The 12788-nt window shown below is 33.6% G+C and overlaps 2 protein-coding genes across 2 annotated transcripts in view; both read left to right on the forward strand.

The window, feature by feature from the left end:
• Positions 1-237: 237 nt before the first annotated feature.
• Positions 238-5015, forward strand: LOC120775401. Its single transcript, XM_040105562.1, has 2 exons — positions 238-406; positions 3065-5015. Exons 1-2 carry the CDS (start codon positions 311-313, stop codon positions 4835-4837), a joined length of 1869 nt encoding a protein of 622 aa, XP_039961496.1. The 5' UTR covers positions 238-310; the 3' UTR covers positions 4838-5015.
• A 4487-nt stretch (positions 5016-9502) lies between these two features.
• LOC120775556 (mediator of RNA polymerase II transcription subunit 18) overlaps positions 9503-12788 on the forward strand; it is an 8371-nt gene continuing 5085 nt past the window's right edge. Inside the window, exon 1 of the mRNA XM_040105782.1 lies at positions 9503-9694. Within this exon, the coding sequence (XP_039961716.1) occupies positions 9564-9694 (131 nt within the window). The 5' untranslated portion in view covers positions 9503-9563. The remainder of the gene's footprint in view (positions 9695-12788) is intronic.

Genomic DNA, 12788 nt, shown 5'->3' on the forward strand with positions numbered 1-12788 from the left:
CCATTGCAAATAATTGTCTGCGTTGTTTGTTGTTGTGCCGGTGCACCAAGAGGAAATATCTGCAATTCGTCCACCGTGAAAGGGTTTTGCAAGAGCAAGAGAATACCCCTGATGTGTTGTTCGGATGCAGATTTATTAATCGATGCAAGTTTTCATAATCGATATATAAGTGTACACCATCCTTAGATGAACAATATATATGTATTTTCATATTAAAATTGTTTTCATATTTAAAAGTAACTCAGTAATATATTGTAGAAGTATAAAAGAGTTTATGATCTTTTTAATATTCTATGTTTTGTTATAAAGTATGGATGGAAAAATGGACTTCGAAGTTCCTGTTCTAGCCGGATATCTTAATGTACCAATGCAATCTAGTTTTTCTTTAAATCGAATATCTAAAAAGGTTAGTTGTGCATACCAAATTCTATATTCAAACACATTTTTATAATGTAAACAAGTTCTAAGCCAATAACTTGATATTTTTGGAAGTGACCTTTATTTTTACATTGAAAAAAATTAAGAATAAATCAGGCTGGGATGTAGAATAGCATACCCCGATTTCGGGGTTAAAGTGGGTATGTACGAATAGAGAAGGTTCTCCAGACTGAAAAAATATACATATATTTAAATATTGTTGCCGCTGACTTATGGCTTTTGAGATATTTTCATTTCAAGTGCAAAATTCAACTATTTAAACCGTGTTTCTTTGATTTAGAATAAATTTTACACATATATTTTAAACTTTTATATCCACTAACAATTCACTAATCCGATTCTTCACTTATGTTTAGTATTAAATAATGCGGAACTAACTTTAATTAATATTTAATTTTCGGTGAAATCCATTTATTCATAAAATAACAAAGTGGTACAGGAATAAAAATAAATAAAAAAAGAAGGGTTCTTCCATATAAAATTCGTAATCGTGTGATGAGTAACGCAAAATATTTCAGAATTTTCTTTCTCTTGATAAATTCCGGGGTTGGGTTGGATATTTTTCTTAAAGCCAAGGCAAGAAGGTATCCTTCGCCAAAGAAATGAAGACACCCCTGTGTTGGTCCGACCAGGGTTCAACGCGAAAGTACTGAAGACATCTCGGTGTGGGTCCGTCCAGGGTTATTTTTTTGACGCTCCGCCGAAGGGCGACAACACAAAAAGGAGTTCTGTGCGAAAGAACGGTAGACACCCCTGTGTCTGTCTTACCAGGGTTATTTTTTGACGCGCGGCCGTAGGCCGCCTTTTCAGGTCTAAATTCTACGTAAAAAACGAACAATACGTTATTTATCTCTTGCTATTGGGGTATTTGTTTCTATTGGTTTCTTTGTAAACTAAATAGATAAGGTCACATTGAGTATTTGAGAGAATGCAACCCTTTTGTTATTGTGTGAACTTAAAGAATTAAACGAAAGTTAAGTATTGAATAAAAGTTATTTTTGCACCTTTTCATGTAAAATAAATGGGTAGAAAGGAATTAGTGAGGTGTTAGTGATAAATTTTAGAATAGCGATTTCGGGTTTGAAATAGGTATCGGCTGAAAGGAGACTTTTGTCAGATCACGTATAAATACTTATATACATACATATGTACATATAGTGTCCACTTATTTATAATTTTCAAGATATTTGCATTACAAATAAAAAATATTTACTCATTTTTACTTAAAAATTTTTATTTTTTAATGAGTTTTCCATTTATATTATTATTTTACATATGTATGTACATATATTAATATGTTAATAATGATTCCAAATTTAGCTTTAATCAGTAATTATAGACTACCTTATGTAGACCTTATATCCCAAATACTTGTAAAAATTTTAATAAAAAAAAAATTATTTTGAGTAAATATTAGAATAACATCCCCCGATTTCGGTTTTAAAATGGGTATGTACGGATAGGTCCTCCAGACCAAGAAAATTGCTGCTAACGTTTAGTTTTTACGATATTTGCAATTAAAGTTCAAAACTCAACTTTTTAAAATGCGCATTTCTCCGATTTTTAATGAATTTTACACTTATATTTTTAACTTTTATATCCACTAAAACTTCACTAATTCGTTTCCACCCAATAATTTAATATTAAAAAGTAAATAAAAGGCTGGGATTTACAATAGCATCCCCGGATTTTGGGAATAAAATGGGTATCAGCGGAAAGGTGACGTTCTCCAGATCACGAAAATATATATATATAGTTGCCGCTGACTTATAGTTTTAAAGATATTTGCATTTAAAGTTGAAAAATTGACAACTTTTACATTGATAGTTTGTATGTTGTGAGTAACTTTTTCACTTATATTATGCACTTTTCACGTATTTGATATTCTGCTTTTGGGAAGCAATTGCCCGATGCATCTCGCTTGTGTATTTGTCGGACGGCGGGCAGGATGCAGGTCACAATTCAGTTTCACTATCGGAAACAAAAAATTCAAAGAGATTCATATTTTATCATAATGTATCCTCTAGTTAAACTAAAAAAAGTTCCAACACAAAGTGTAAACCCCAGCTCCATATATTGCATATAATGATTTTCGATAATCTAACCGACTTTATGCCAAAAATGTGGGAGTAATAAAATTATGATGTTTATAAAATTGTATAAAAACATCTACAGTATACTTGAGTAACGTCAAAAATTATCGAGATCTGTACAGATCTAATCCAACACAAAATTTCTCGAGTTTCAGATACATATTTGGTAAAAATTTAAGAAAAATTTAATAATGTATAAATAAAAGTGAGCCCTATATTTATTAAAGTAGAATGTGAGAAAGTAACAAAACCCCCAAAAAAAAAATTTCATATATTTTTTATATATTCCAATTTTTCAATAAACTACTAACCCCAGTTTTAAAAAATTCTAAATGAGAATAAAATTTTTGGATTTTGGAAAATTAAAAATAGATATTATTATTATACTCATAAAAAACACTATGATTTTGAGTTAGAAATAATCATTATGTCCTGTATGATCACTTCCATATAAAGTGTTTTAATATAAAGACTGCTGGAAATAATATTATTAAATTTATTTAACGGATTCTTTTATTTCCTTCCCTCAACAGAAAAATTGTCACAGATATTGTCAATTATTCAATTCAAGTCGTCATGGTATTGAACGACTCGAGATTTGCGAATCTAAAGATGACAAGAACCCAAAAATAGTAACGCTCGAAAATTGCGTCAAGATAACACAAGAACCAGCTCCGGCCAATCTCATACTAGTTATAAAAAAAACAGAGTCTCTGACATTAAACGCTTTATCAGAGGAAGACTTAAAAGAATGGACTAATGCATTACAAATGGTTGCCTTTCGAAATAAAAACAGTTTAAGCATACCGCAAGCCGCGATAGAAGAAGATAATGATTTATATTGTAGCTCTTTTGGTGATGGCTTATTTTTTATTACACTTATTCCTTCAGAAACGTCGATTCGTTGTAATTTTGAATCCAAATCATATATTCTCCATCTGACTGCAACTGAACTTCAATTAAAATGCACTGAAGATCTTAATGAAATAAGAGCAAGATGGCCATATCGATTTATTCGAAAATACGGTTACCGTGATGGTAAATTCACATTCGAGGCAGGTAGAAAATGTTGCACAGGAGAAGGAATATTTACGCTTGATCATACCAATCCCCAAGAAATATTTCGTTGCATGGCCGCAAAAATGAAATCTATGAAGAAGTTAATAAATTGCGACAATCACAATAATGACATTAACGATAACCATTGGACGATTGCCGCAAATATGGAGGCGGGCTCTCGAAGTCCCTTGACACCAAACAATCAACAGTGTATAAGTATTGAAAGCAACTCTCAAAATAGTGTTTCTTATAGAGAATTTGCGACATCTAGCGATTCCCTTAACAGCTGCTTTACAAACTCTAATAACAATTCGATATCGACATTATTGCATCCCGTTTTAAAACAAATCCCGAGTAAGCCACCCCGAAAAATACAATCAACATTCCCCACTTCCGGAAGTTCTAATAAAGCGCAAATGCTTACAGCAAATCTAAATTTTCAACTAAATGCTGATAAATTGTGCAAATATCAGAATTATGAAGCAGTTTCTATAACAACGTCAAGTGATCCCAATAAAACGATTGGGTCAACCCTTGTTATAAAGCCGAATTCTCCAGAGTGTGTTCACAAACAATGTCTAACATTGCTTAATAATGAAACTTTAGGAGCTGAACGAAACTATGAAAGCATAGAAACTGTAACTGATGCCTGGAAAACTCTTGGGATAGATGAAGTACAGCATAAGGAACGTGTTTTGGGCAAACATTGCGATGAGGATTTTAAAGAACCATGTTGGCAACGTTCCGTCCACACTTGTAATCGCTCATTAAAGGAAACATTTTTACCATCTAAAGTGTCAAGAGTAATAGATATTGATATCGGAGAAGGAGGCGGAGGGAGTGGCATTTCAAGTAATTCAAGGTGTGTTGATGATTCGTATGATAGGCTAGATTTTATGTCACCGAATAACAAAACATCCAGCGGTTATAACACCATAATATCTGTCATATCGCCCATTCGTAAACGCTGCAATTCCCCCTCTTTGAGTGATTATGAATTCATTGGCAATCCGGAAATTGAATTGTCCAAGAAAAACGATATAGACAAAACTGGAAATATCCGGCCTTTTAATTCCAATCTACCAATATGCCCAACTTCGATAGCATTAAAGTGCAACATAGTTGGAGAAAATTATTTCGAACCGTCCGTAAGTCAACAAGTGTATCAGAGTGCAAACATATCACCTACACACGAAAATTATAGTGGCATAAATTATACAATAGTTAGTAAGCCTAAAAGAGTTTGATACTGAATTTTTATACAATATTCCCTTTCAAAAACTGTGATTGTCGTATCTGAATTAGAAATATCTTATTCGATCGATTTGCAAAATTTGTAAATCCATTCTTATGTATTTGCGCCATATGAATATCTATATACATGTTTTATAAGAAATTAATAACAGTATACAAAATTTAAATGAACTGTTTTGATTTTAATTTGAAAACTATATTGTTAGATTTATGTAAGGTATAGTATGCAGTAAAAAAAAAAAACTTACACCCTCGATAATTGTTGATTTAAAAGTTTTCTAATCAATCCAGATATCACCAATGTAATATATGAAAATAACAAAAAGTATCAAATCTGCTTGTAGAGCAGTACGCAGAGTACTGTGTACCCTTTATGGATGTTGTTGTTTTAGCGGGTACCTAGTCCCCGTTAAGATGGTAAGGACTAGCTAAGTTATCGTCGACGTCATCCAACGGAAGGCTCAAGGAACGTGCTGTTTTGTCGGGGTCGGACAAAAGGGAGAGGGGTGGTGGCGTATACAAAGAGGTGGTCAGTGTCATGCGGAGACTCATTGCACGCAGGACATATATTGGATATGTCAGGGGTCTATTCTGGATAAGTAGGAGTTTAAACAAGGGTCACTCTCGTTTCTCGCAGCAACTCGAGGTCTTCCTCTGCAGTGGATGGTGGTTTGACTCCAAGTACGTCATTCACTGGAAGGGACTCTGTGAAGGTGTTAATAGCTCCACTGTGAATGGCGGTCAGTGCTTGTCGGAAGTTTCTTGCGCCCGAAGCTTGGCCGGCCTGTTATCTGATGTCGTCGACGTAGTTGAGGAATAACCTCTTGATGTTCCTAGGAGGCAGCTCCGCTCCAAACAGGTGACTGCAAGGCTGATTTCTGCGAAAGCATCACAGCGGGAGCTGCCTGGAGAGGAGTTCAATGTGCTCCTTAACTGAGAGCATACGGCCCTCACTACGCAGGTGCACGATAGCAGGCTTCTCGTCGTAGACTGGAGTGCAGTATTCTGACAGATCTAAAGCTTCTTCGTCTGCGTTTCTCTGCTTCCAAGTGACCATATTGGTGCTGCGTAGTTAGGGACCGGCCGGCCGATTGCCTTGTAAGGTGCCAACAACGTTTCTTTGTTCTTTTCCCATATGCTACCGGCTAGCGGCAGGTTAGTAATATATTTTTTTGAATTGATAGATTAATAATAAATAAATAATAATCTTGATGTTTAATTACATTGGGTCGAAAAGCTCTTTTCGTATTCCTAATCCAATTTCAACTAATTTTTTTTATATTTATAACACTAGCCTACACTCATTTTGGTGCCTAAGATTTTATACCTGATTTTGGATGTATTTTGTGAGTTGATACGAAAAAACAAGTCACATTTTCCATATCAGCTCTTGTTTATAAGAAAGAAGAAAATACGTCTAGTAGCGGAATGTGGTTCATCCTACCTACTTTACGGACTACTGATGCGCACTACAAATAAATTGTATTTTCCGTCGGAATTTATATCGTATGCAAATGTGTAGACTGAGATTGTAAATTGCATAAGGAAAATGGTATCTCTTCCATATCTTTCCCAAATTTCATGAAAATCTTAAATAAAAATAATTTTACGATTTTTAAACCTAGAAATGATATTTGTGACATCTGCATATGGTTTAAATCAAAAAATATCGCAGTGGAACAATATGATGTCCACAGAAAAGAAATGGAGGAATGAGAAAAGAAAAAAATAATTACATTGAAAGTGCTAAAGCGGGCTTATGCTCCATTTTAATCGATTTTATTGAAATACATATTTTGTCGGCCCTGAATTGTCACTTGATATTTGTTTACATTCCATATACAAATACAGCTGTCACTTGATATTCTCATATTTGGGGGATTCTCTTGTTCTTGCAAAACCTTGCACGGTGCAGAAATTGCAGAATTTTCCTCTTAGTGCAACGGCACAAGAAACGCAGAAAATTATTTGCAATGGCTGTAAAATATGTCAGACCAAAACCGATGTTTACTTTCGTGCCGTCATATATCACTGGATTCTGCAATGGGTGCTCTCTTGGCCTTGCATATTTCGGTATAGGATTTTTGCATTTTGTGTCATCGTACAATTTTGTAAAGAGCAAAAAGAAATTTGTGGAGTGATAGGGGAGAAGCCCTTCTCATTGAATTGAAGCAAAAAAATATTAGTTCTCTTCGCGGACCAATATTAAGGCATCCAAAACTTACCATTCTCGTTGTTAAAATGTAAATAAACAAATAAATTTGTGAGTTGTCAGTGAAAACTCATCGAAAACACACACTGTCGGTCCGAACGACTTAGATTCCACAACCCACAAATGTGTTTTCAAGATGTTTTCAATGTCGGTCAGAATATAGTATATCATGCAATGCGAACAATTTCGAACGTAAGTTCGAAACTCGTGGAGGGCATTCACTAAAAAAACTATTAAAAATAGTTTATATATTTATAAATAAAAGCATTCGACTCTGAATTTAAATTAGTTTAAGAAAATTTCAAACATATTGAAGAGAATTTTTAAAATTACTACAGTATATCGGGACTGACAACCCTGCGTCGTGAGAGAGAAATCAGCTGACACGTTTCTACGGCAAAAATCCAAATGCCGTGGAAATTTACGGTAGCCTTCGGCGAAGCGGATGGTAGAAGCGGTGTTGGCTGATCATTTACATTGCGCCTCCATAGGATAGGTCGTATCAGCTGACACGAGGCAAGGGTTTACGTTGTTCGCTGATCCAGCTATTAGACACGACTGTCATGGTAACGACAAGCTCTTCTGCAATGACGGTGGTTGTACTGCAAGGAAGTCATTCATTAGAAGCGAATCGGGGAAGTTGGTAACAGCTTCACCAGGAAATATCTCTGGCTTTACTGCAAACATTGTTGAAGTAATGCATTTTCTCTTGACAATCCTAGAAGACAGGGCTGCTCCGAGCAAATGACTATTGTCGAGTTCCTTAATGTGAAGCTTACTATAAACGACCGGCTATTTGTATTGTACATTGCCAAAAAGATATATATGTATATTGTTCTTTTCCTCACATCACATTATAAAGTGGAGTCAATTTCCTTTAATGGTCGTAGATTTTCAAAATATAGTAATTAGACAGTGTGAACTGACACAAAGGTTTTATATTTGCAATCAATATATTGTTGTAGTCCTTCAACAATATTTCATTATAAATTTATTGTAATATACTTATTTATAATTAATTTGTGTTTATACAATAGAAGCGGAACGAAATTATGTTTCTTAATAATTTAATATACAGTTATGTACAAAAACATTCGTTTTAAATTAGTGTTCATTTTTATTATCCTCAGGCAATATTTCGATTTGATTAGAGATTTGAGTGTGCACACTTTCTCCTTTTTCGGCAAGTATTTCTTCTATATTTTTTTTTCCATTAAGATCAGTAAACCAATTAAGGTTATCAGCAATTAAATGGTTATTTGAACAACCTTCGCATCGAACTATTACAACACCTTTCCGATACGACACATCAGATATTATATTAGAGTTCCTCGTTTGACAAACTTTGCACGTATATATTAAATTAATATTTTTCTTTATATATCCCAAGGGTTGAAACTTATAGCCTCGGACCAATGAATTCAATGTGTGATTTTTATAACATGAAATCTGTTTATTATGTTTATTCACTAATGAGATACTAGAGAATGTTCTAGCTAAATACTTATTAAGCAAAATAAACTTCTGAAAAAGCGTCATTTTGTAAATATATTAATGATTGGAGATGTCAAAATAGCGATAATACTATTTATTAAATACGACTATCGATACATCTCCTTTTAGTCCAATAATAGTCTTTACCACTTTTCTTTCAAAAAATTTCGGATTTCGGGAATAAAATTGATATGGTCTGATAGAGGATGTTTTTCAGATCAAGAATGCAGTAATAGCCGCGGGAAACTTATAGTTTTTGAGATATTTGTATGTAAAGTGGAAAATTACCATTCAGTACGTATTTTTTAGATTTAAATTTATGTTTACACTTATATTTTGCACTTTTATAGGGAAAACTTTAGTAAACCGTCCCAGGATTTCGGGAATAAAATTGATATGGTCTGATAGAGGATGTTTTTCAGATCAAGAATGCAGTCATAGCCGCGGGAAACTTATACTATGTTCGGACCGACTACGAAAACATATTTTTGTGGGAAAAACTGGTTTTCGCACTATGTGCGGATAAAAAGATATTTATATTGAAATAATGCCCTGTAATGCTGCAACTACTCAAAAGTTCTTTCACAATTTGAAATCGTAAAAAAATGAAATTATTATATGTACGTATATCCACCAAATTTAATAGATTTGCAGAATTACTCATTTTTCTTGATTGTTCATTTCTTTATTTTGTCTTGTTTGTTATTGTAAAATAGCTGGTATACAGCAAAGTGATTTTCACATCATGTGCTAAGTGTTTTGTGCTTTTTTCTTGTGAGGTTTGAGCAATAATTACCTCACAAAATAAACCTCACAAACCAGTTTTGAAGAGTTGTTTAACTAGTATGCATAACCATTTGATATATATCTGGTAGTATCTATTTTATGTGAACATGGTTTAATGAAATTTAGTACCTTTAAGTATAACATAACCAGAATTATCGATAATGATGGATATGAAGGACAAATATTTGTAAAGGTAAACAATTTTATTTGTGAGATCTAGCGTTAAAATGCAAATGACTCAAATAACAAATTCCAAAGAATTGTTATCAACAGCTCTTCAAAGCCGTATTATTCCAAACCAAGAATTCTTGTTACAGGGATCTATTTTAGATTCGGCGGTTGATCATTTAATACACAGGTTAGTACACATATCGTAATATTTTAGATGTTATTATTAGAAATATTTTATTTTTAATATCACTCAGGTTTTTACAAATTTGAAATTTTTGGTGAATTTTAGAATAGCATCCCCCGCTTTTGAAGTTAGAAATATATGTACATATATAATTGCCGCTGACTTTTGGTTTTTCTGATATTTGTCTTTAAAGTTCAGCTATTTAGAGTGCGGGCTTCTCCGATTTATAATAAATTCTACACTTAAATTGGGTAAATTTTAGAATAGCATCCCCGGATTTCGTGGTTAAAATGAGTATGCCCGGATAGAAGATGTCCTCCAGATTAAGAAAATATATGTATGTACATATACATAGTTGCTGCTGACTTGTGTTTTTTGAGATATTTGCATTCAAAGTTAAAAAATTCAGCTATTTAAAATGCGTGTTTCTCCCATTTATAATGAATTTTATAGTTATATTTTTAACTTTTATATCCACTAACACTTCACTTATTCGTTTCTAACCATTTATTTTATATTAAATAATGCAAAAATAATGCTATTCATGCATTGCTATTCTAAATCGCAGCCCTTAAATTTTCAAAATGTATATCCACTAAGACTTCACTAATTCATTTCTACTCCTTTTATATTAAATGGTAGAAAAATAACTTTTATTCAATATGTAAACTTTAATTCAATATTCCAACAAATAATCAGAGTTTCCTTATCTACATATGTATGTACATATTTTACGAAGAAACCAAAAAAATAAAGAAAACAAAAAATAATACATTATTGGTTTTTCGCGTAAAATTCACTTCTTCATTGGCGGCGCGTTAAAAAAATAACCAGGTGTTGGGCTAACACCGATGGCGAACTTCGGTCCCAATAATTAGATGAGGAATTAAAGTCAATTCTGCTCTATTTAATACAAAACAAACATGTAAAAACGAATTAGGAAATTAGTGGATATAAATCAGGGAAACACGCTTTTTAAATAGTAGAATTTTTGATCTTTAAATCCAAATATCTCAAAAGCCATAAAGTCATACATACATCTATACATACAGGGGTGGCACACTTATAGAAGCATAAGGAAAGCCAATTCAGCAGTGGAATTGCCTGATTTTGAAGCCAATGAATCTTATTCCACTTATGGCAGGTCGCGTTGTGCTGTTGAAAAACTACGAAGGTGTATACAGATAATATACAGGTAATACGGAGGTGTATACAGGTAATTCTTCCTAAAACCGTGCGAAATGATTTTCAACCAATTTCTGATATGCTACAGAATCTAGCTTGCTCATTATCTGCACTATAGGACCAACACCATGCTTCGTAAAGCGACCCCACACCATAACACTTCCCCTACTGAACTTAATCGTCTTCCGTGTAAGTTGAATTTCGATTTGTCGCTCTAAACCGCAGAATTCCAAAAATAAAGAGGAGAATCCCTATGCAACCTAATAAATTTCAAACGAGCCTTTCAATTATTGTGTGTAACTTTTGGCTGTTTTAAACTTTGGCATCCCCGAAAGTTGTTTTCCAAAAGTCCTCGTGCATTGAAGCTCGTATTTGTGAGGAAGTTGCAAAAGGACCCTTAAGCGCCTCACGAACAATGAGGGAATCTTCTCTTTTTGTGAGCTTTTTGCATCTAGATCTCTCTTTTTTTTGCAAATGTTTTATTCTCATAATAATATCGGAGAGCGTTTTGAATTTTTGTCGGGGAACTTCTAAGGCAACGGACAATTTCACTCGTATTTTTCCCATCCTATTCCCATATATAGAACATGTTCCATATTAGGAGTCTTTCCTCTTCACTGGAGTTCCTGCAACGTCGTATTTTAAATATTTCACACTGCCGTCAAAAACATTTTTCTTGCAGCTAATCTCGCAAACAAATCACAACCTTAACGCATATAATTTACTAAGACTTTTTTTTGATGTCAAGATGTACTATTTAAAATGCCAGCTTGAATTAAAAGCTTTTATGAAATAAAGGAATACTTCTTTGAAACCCACTCCAAAACTTGGAGTCTGCTTTAGAATCTTCAAAAAATCGATTTTTGTTTTGCTCAAATATCTTTAAAAATTATCTAAGTCCCCAAAGTTATAGATGGAAATTCGAAATATTGTCGAAGCTAGAGGGGAAATACTATTCGAGCGTCTAGCAGAAATATGAGAGCTCGGGCAGAAAGCGAAAACTTTGACGCGCGTTTTCTCGTTTTTTCATTTTTACGATTTTTCTTAATTGGCGAGCAGAATAAAAAAAACTAAACGCTTTATGGAATTGGGACAAAGTTTTGGTATTAAATTATCTTCTATTTAAACTAAAAAAAAGCTAAGAAAAATCAAGTTTGAACATATTTTTTAACAAATAAAGTAAAAATTTCTTGGTCAAAAACCACTTTTTTTCAATTAAAAAAAATTTAAAATTATACACTATTTTTTGGAATTTTCTTAGTTTAACTAGAAGATAAGTGATTAACAAATATGAATCTCTTTGACCTTTTTGTTTCAGATAGAAATTGCGACCTGTCCGCCGTCCGGCAAATTCACTTGCGAGATGCATTGGGCATTCGCTTTCCAAAGCAGACTATAAAAGATTTTGTATCCAAAAAATTTGCGGATTATGTTTAAATACTAGAAATTTCGCTTTAAACAATTATTTCTTTCCCTCCCAAAAAATCCTCAAAAATATGGATTATTTGAAGCCTCTAAAGCAGGCTCCACCCTTAATATGCAATATGTAAGGATGTGCTAATTAGTGCGCCACCGCTGTATATATTATCTTGATCTGGAGAAACTAGAGTAGTTCCATACATACCCATTTAACTCCGAAATCGGGCGATGCTATTTTAAATCTCAGCCAAAATTTTTCCGCATCGAAAACCTGTACTGAATTCTTCTTCTTCTTAATTGGCGTAGACACCGCTTACGCGATTATAGCCGAGTTAACAACAGCGCGCCAGTCGTTTCTTCTTTTCGCTACGTGGCGCCAATTGGATATTCCAAGCGAAGCCAGGTCCTTCTCCACTTGGTCCTTCGAACGGAGTGGAGGTCTTCCTCTTCCTCTGCTTCCCCCGGCGGGTACTGCGTCGAATACTTTCTGAGC

Source organism: Bactrocera tryoni, chromosome 4 (assembly GCF_016617805.1).
Source record: "Bactrocera tryoni isolate S06 chromosome 4, CSIRO_BtryS06_freeze2, whole genome shotgun sequence".
Taxonomy (NCBI): Eukaryota; Metazoa; Arthropoda; class Insecta; order Diptera; family Tephritidae; genus Bactrocera; species Bactrocera tryoni.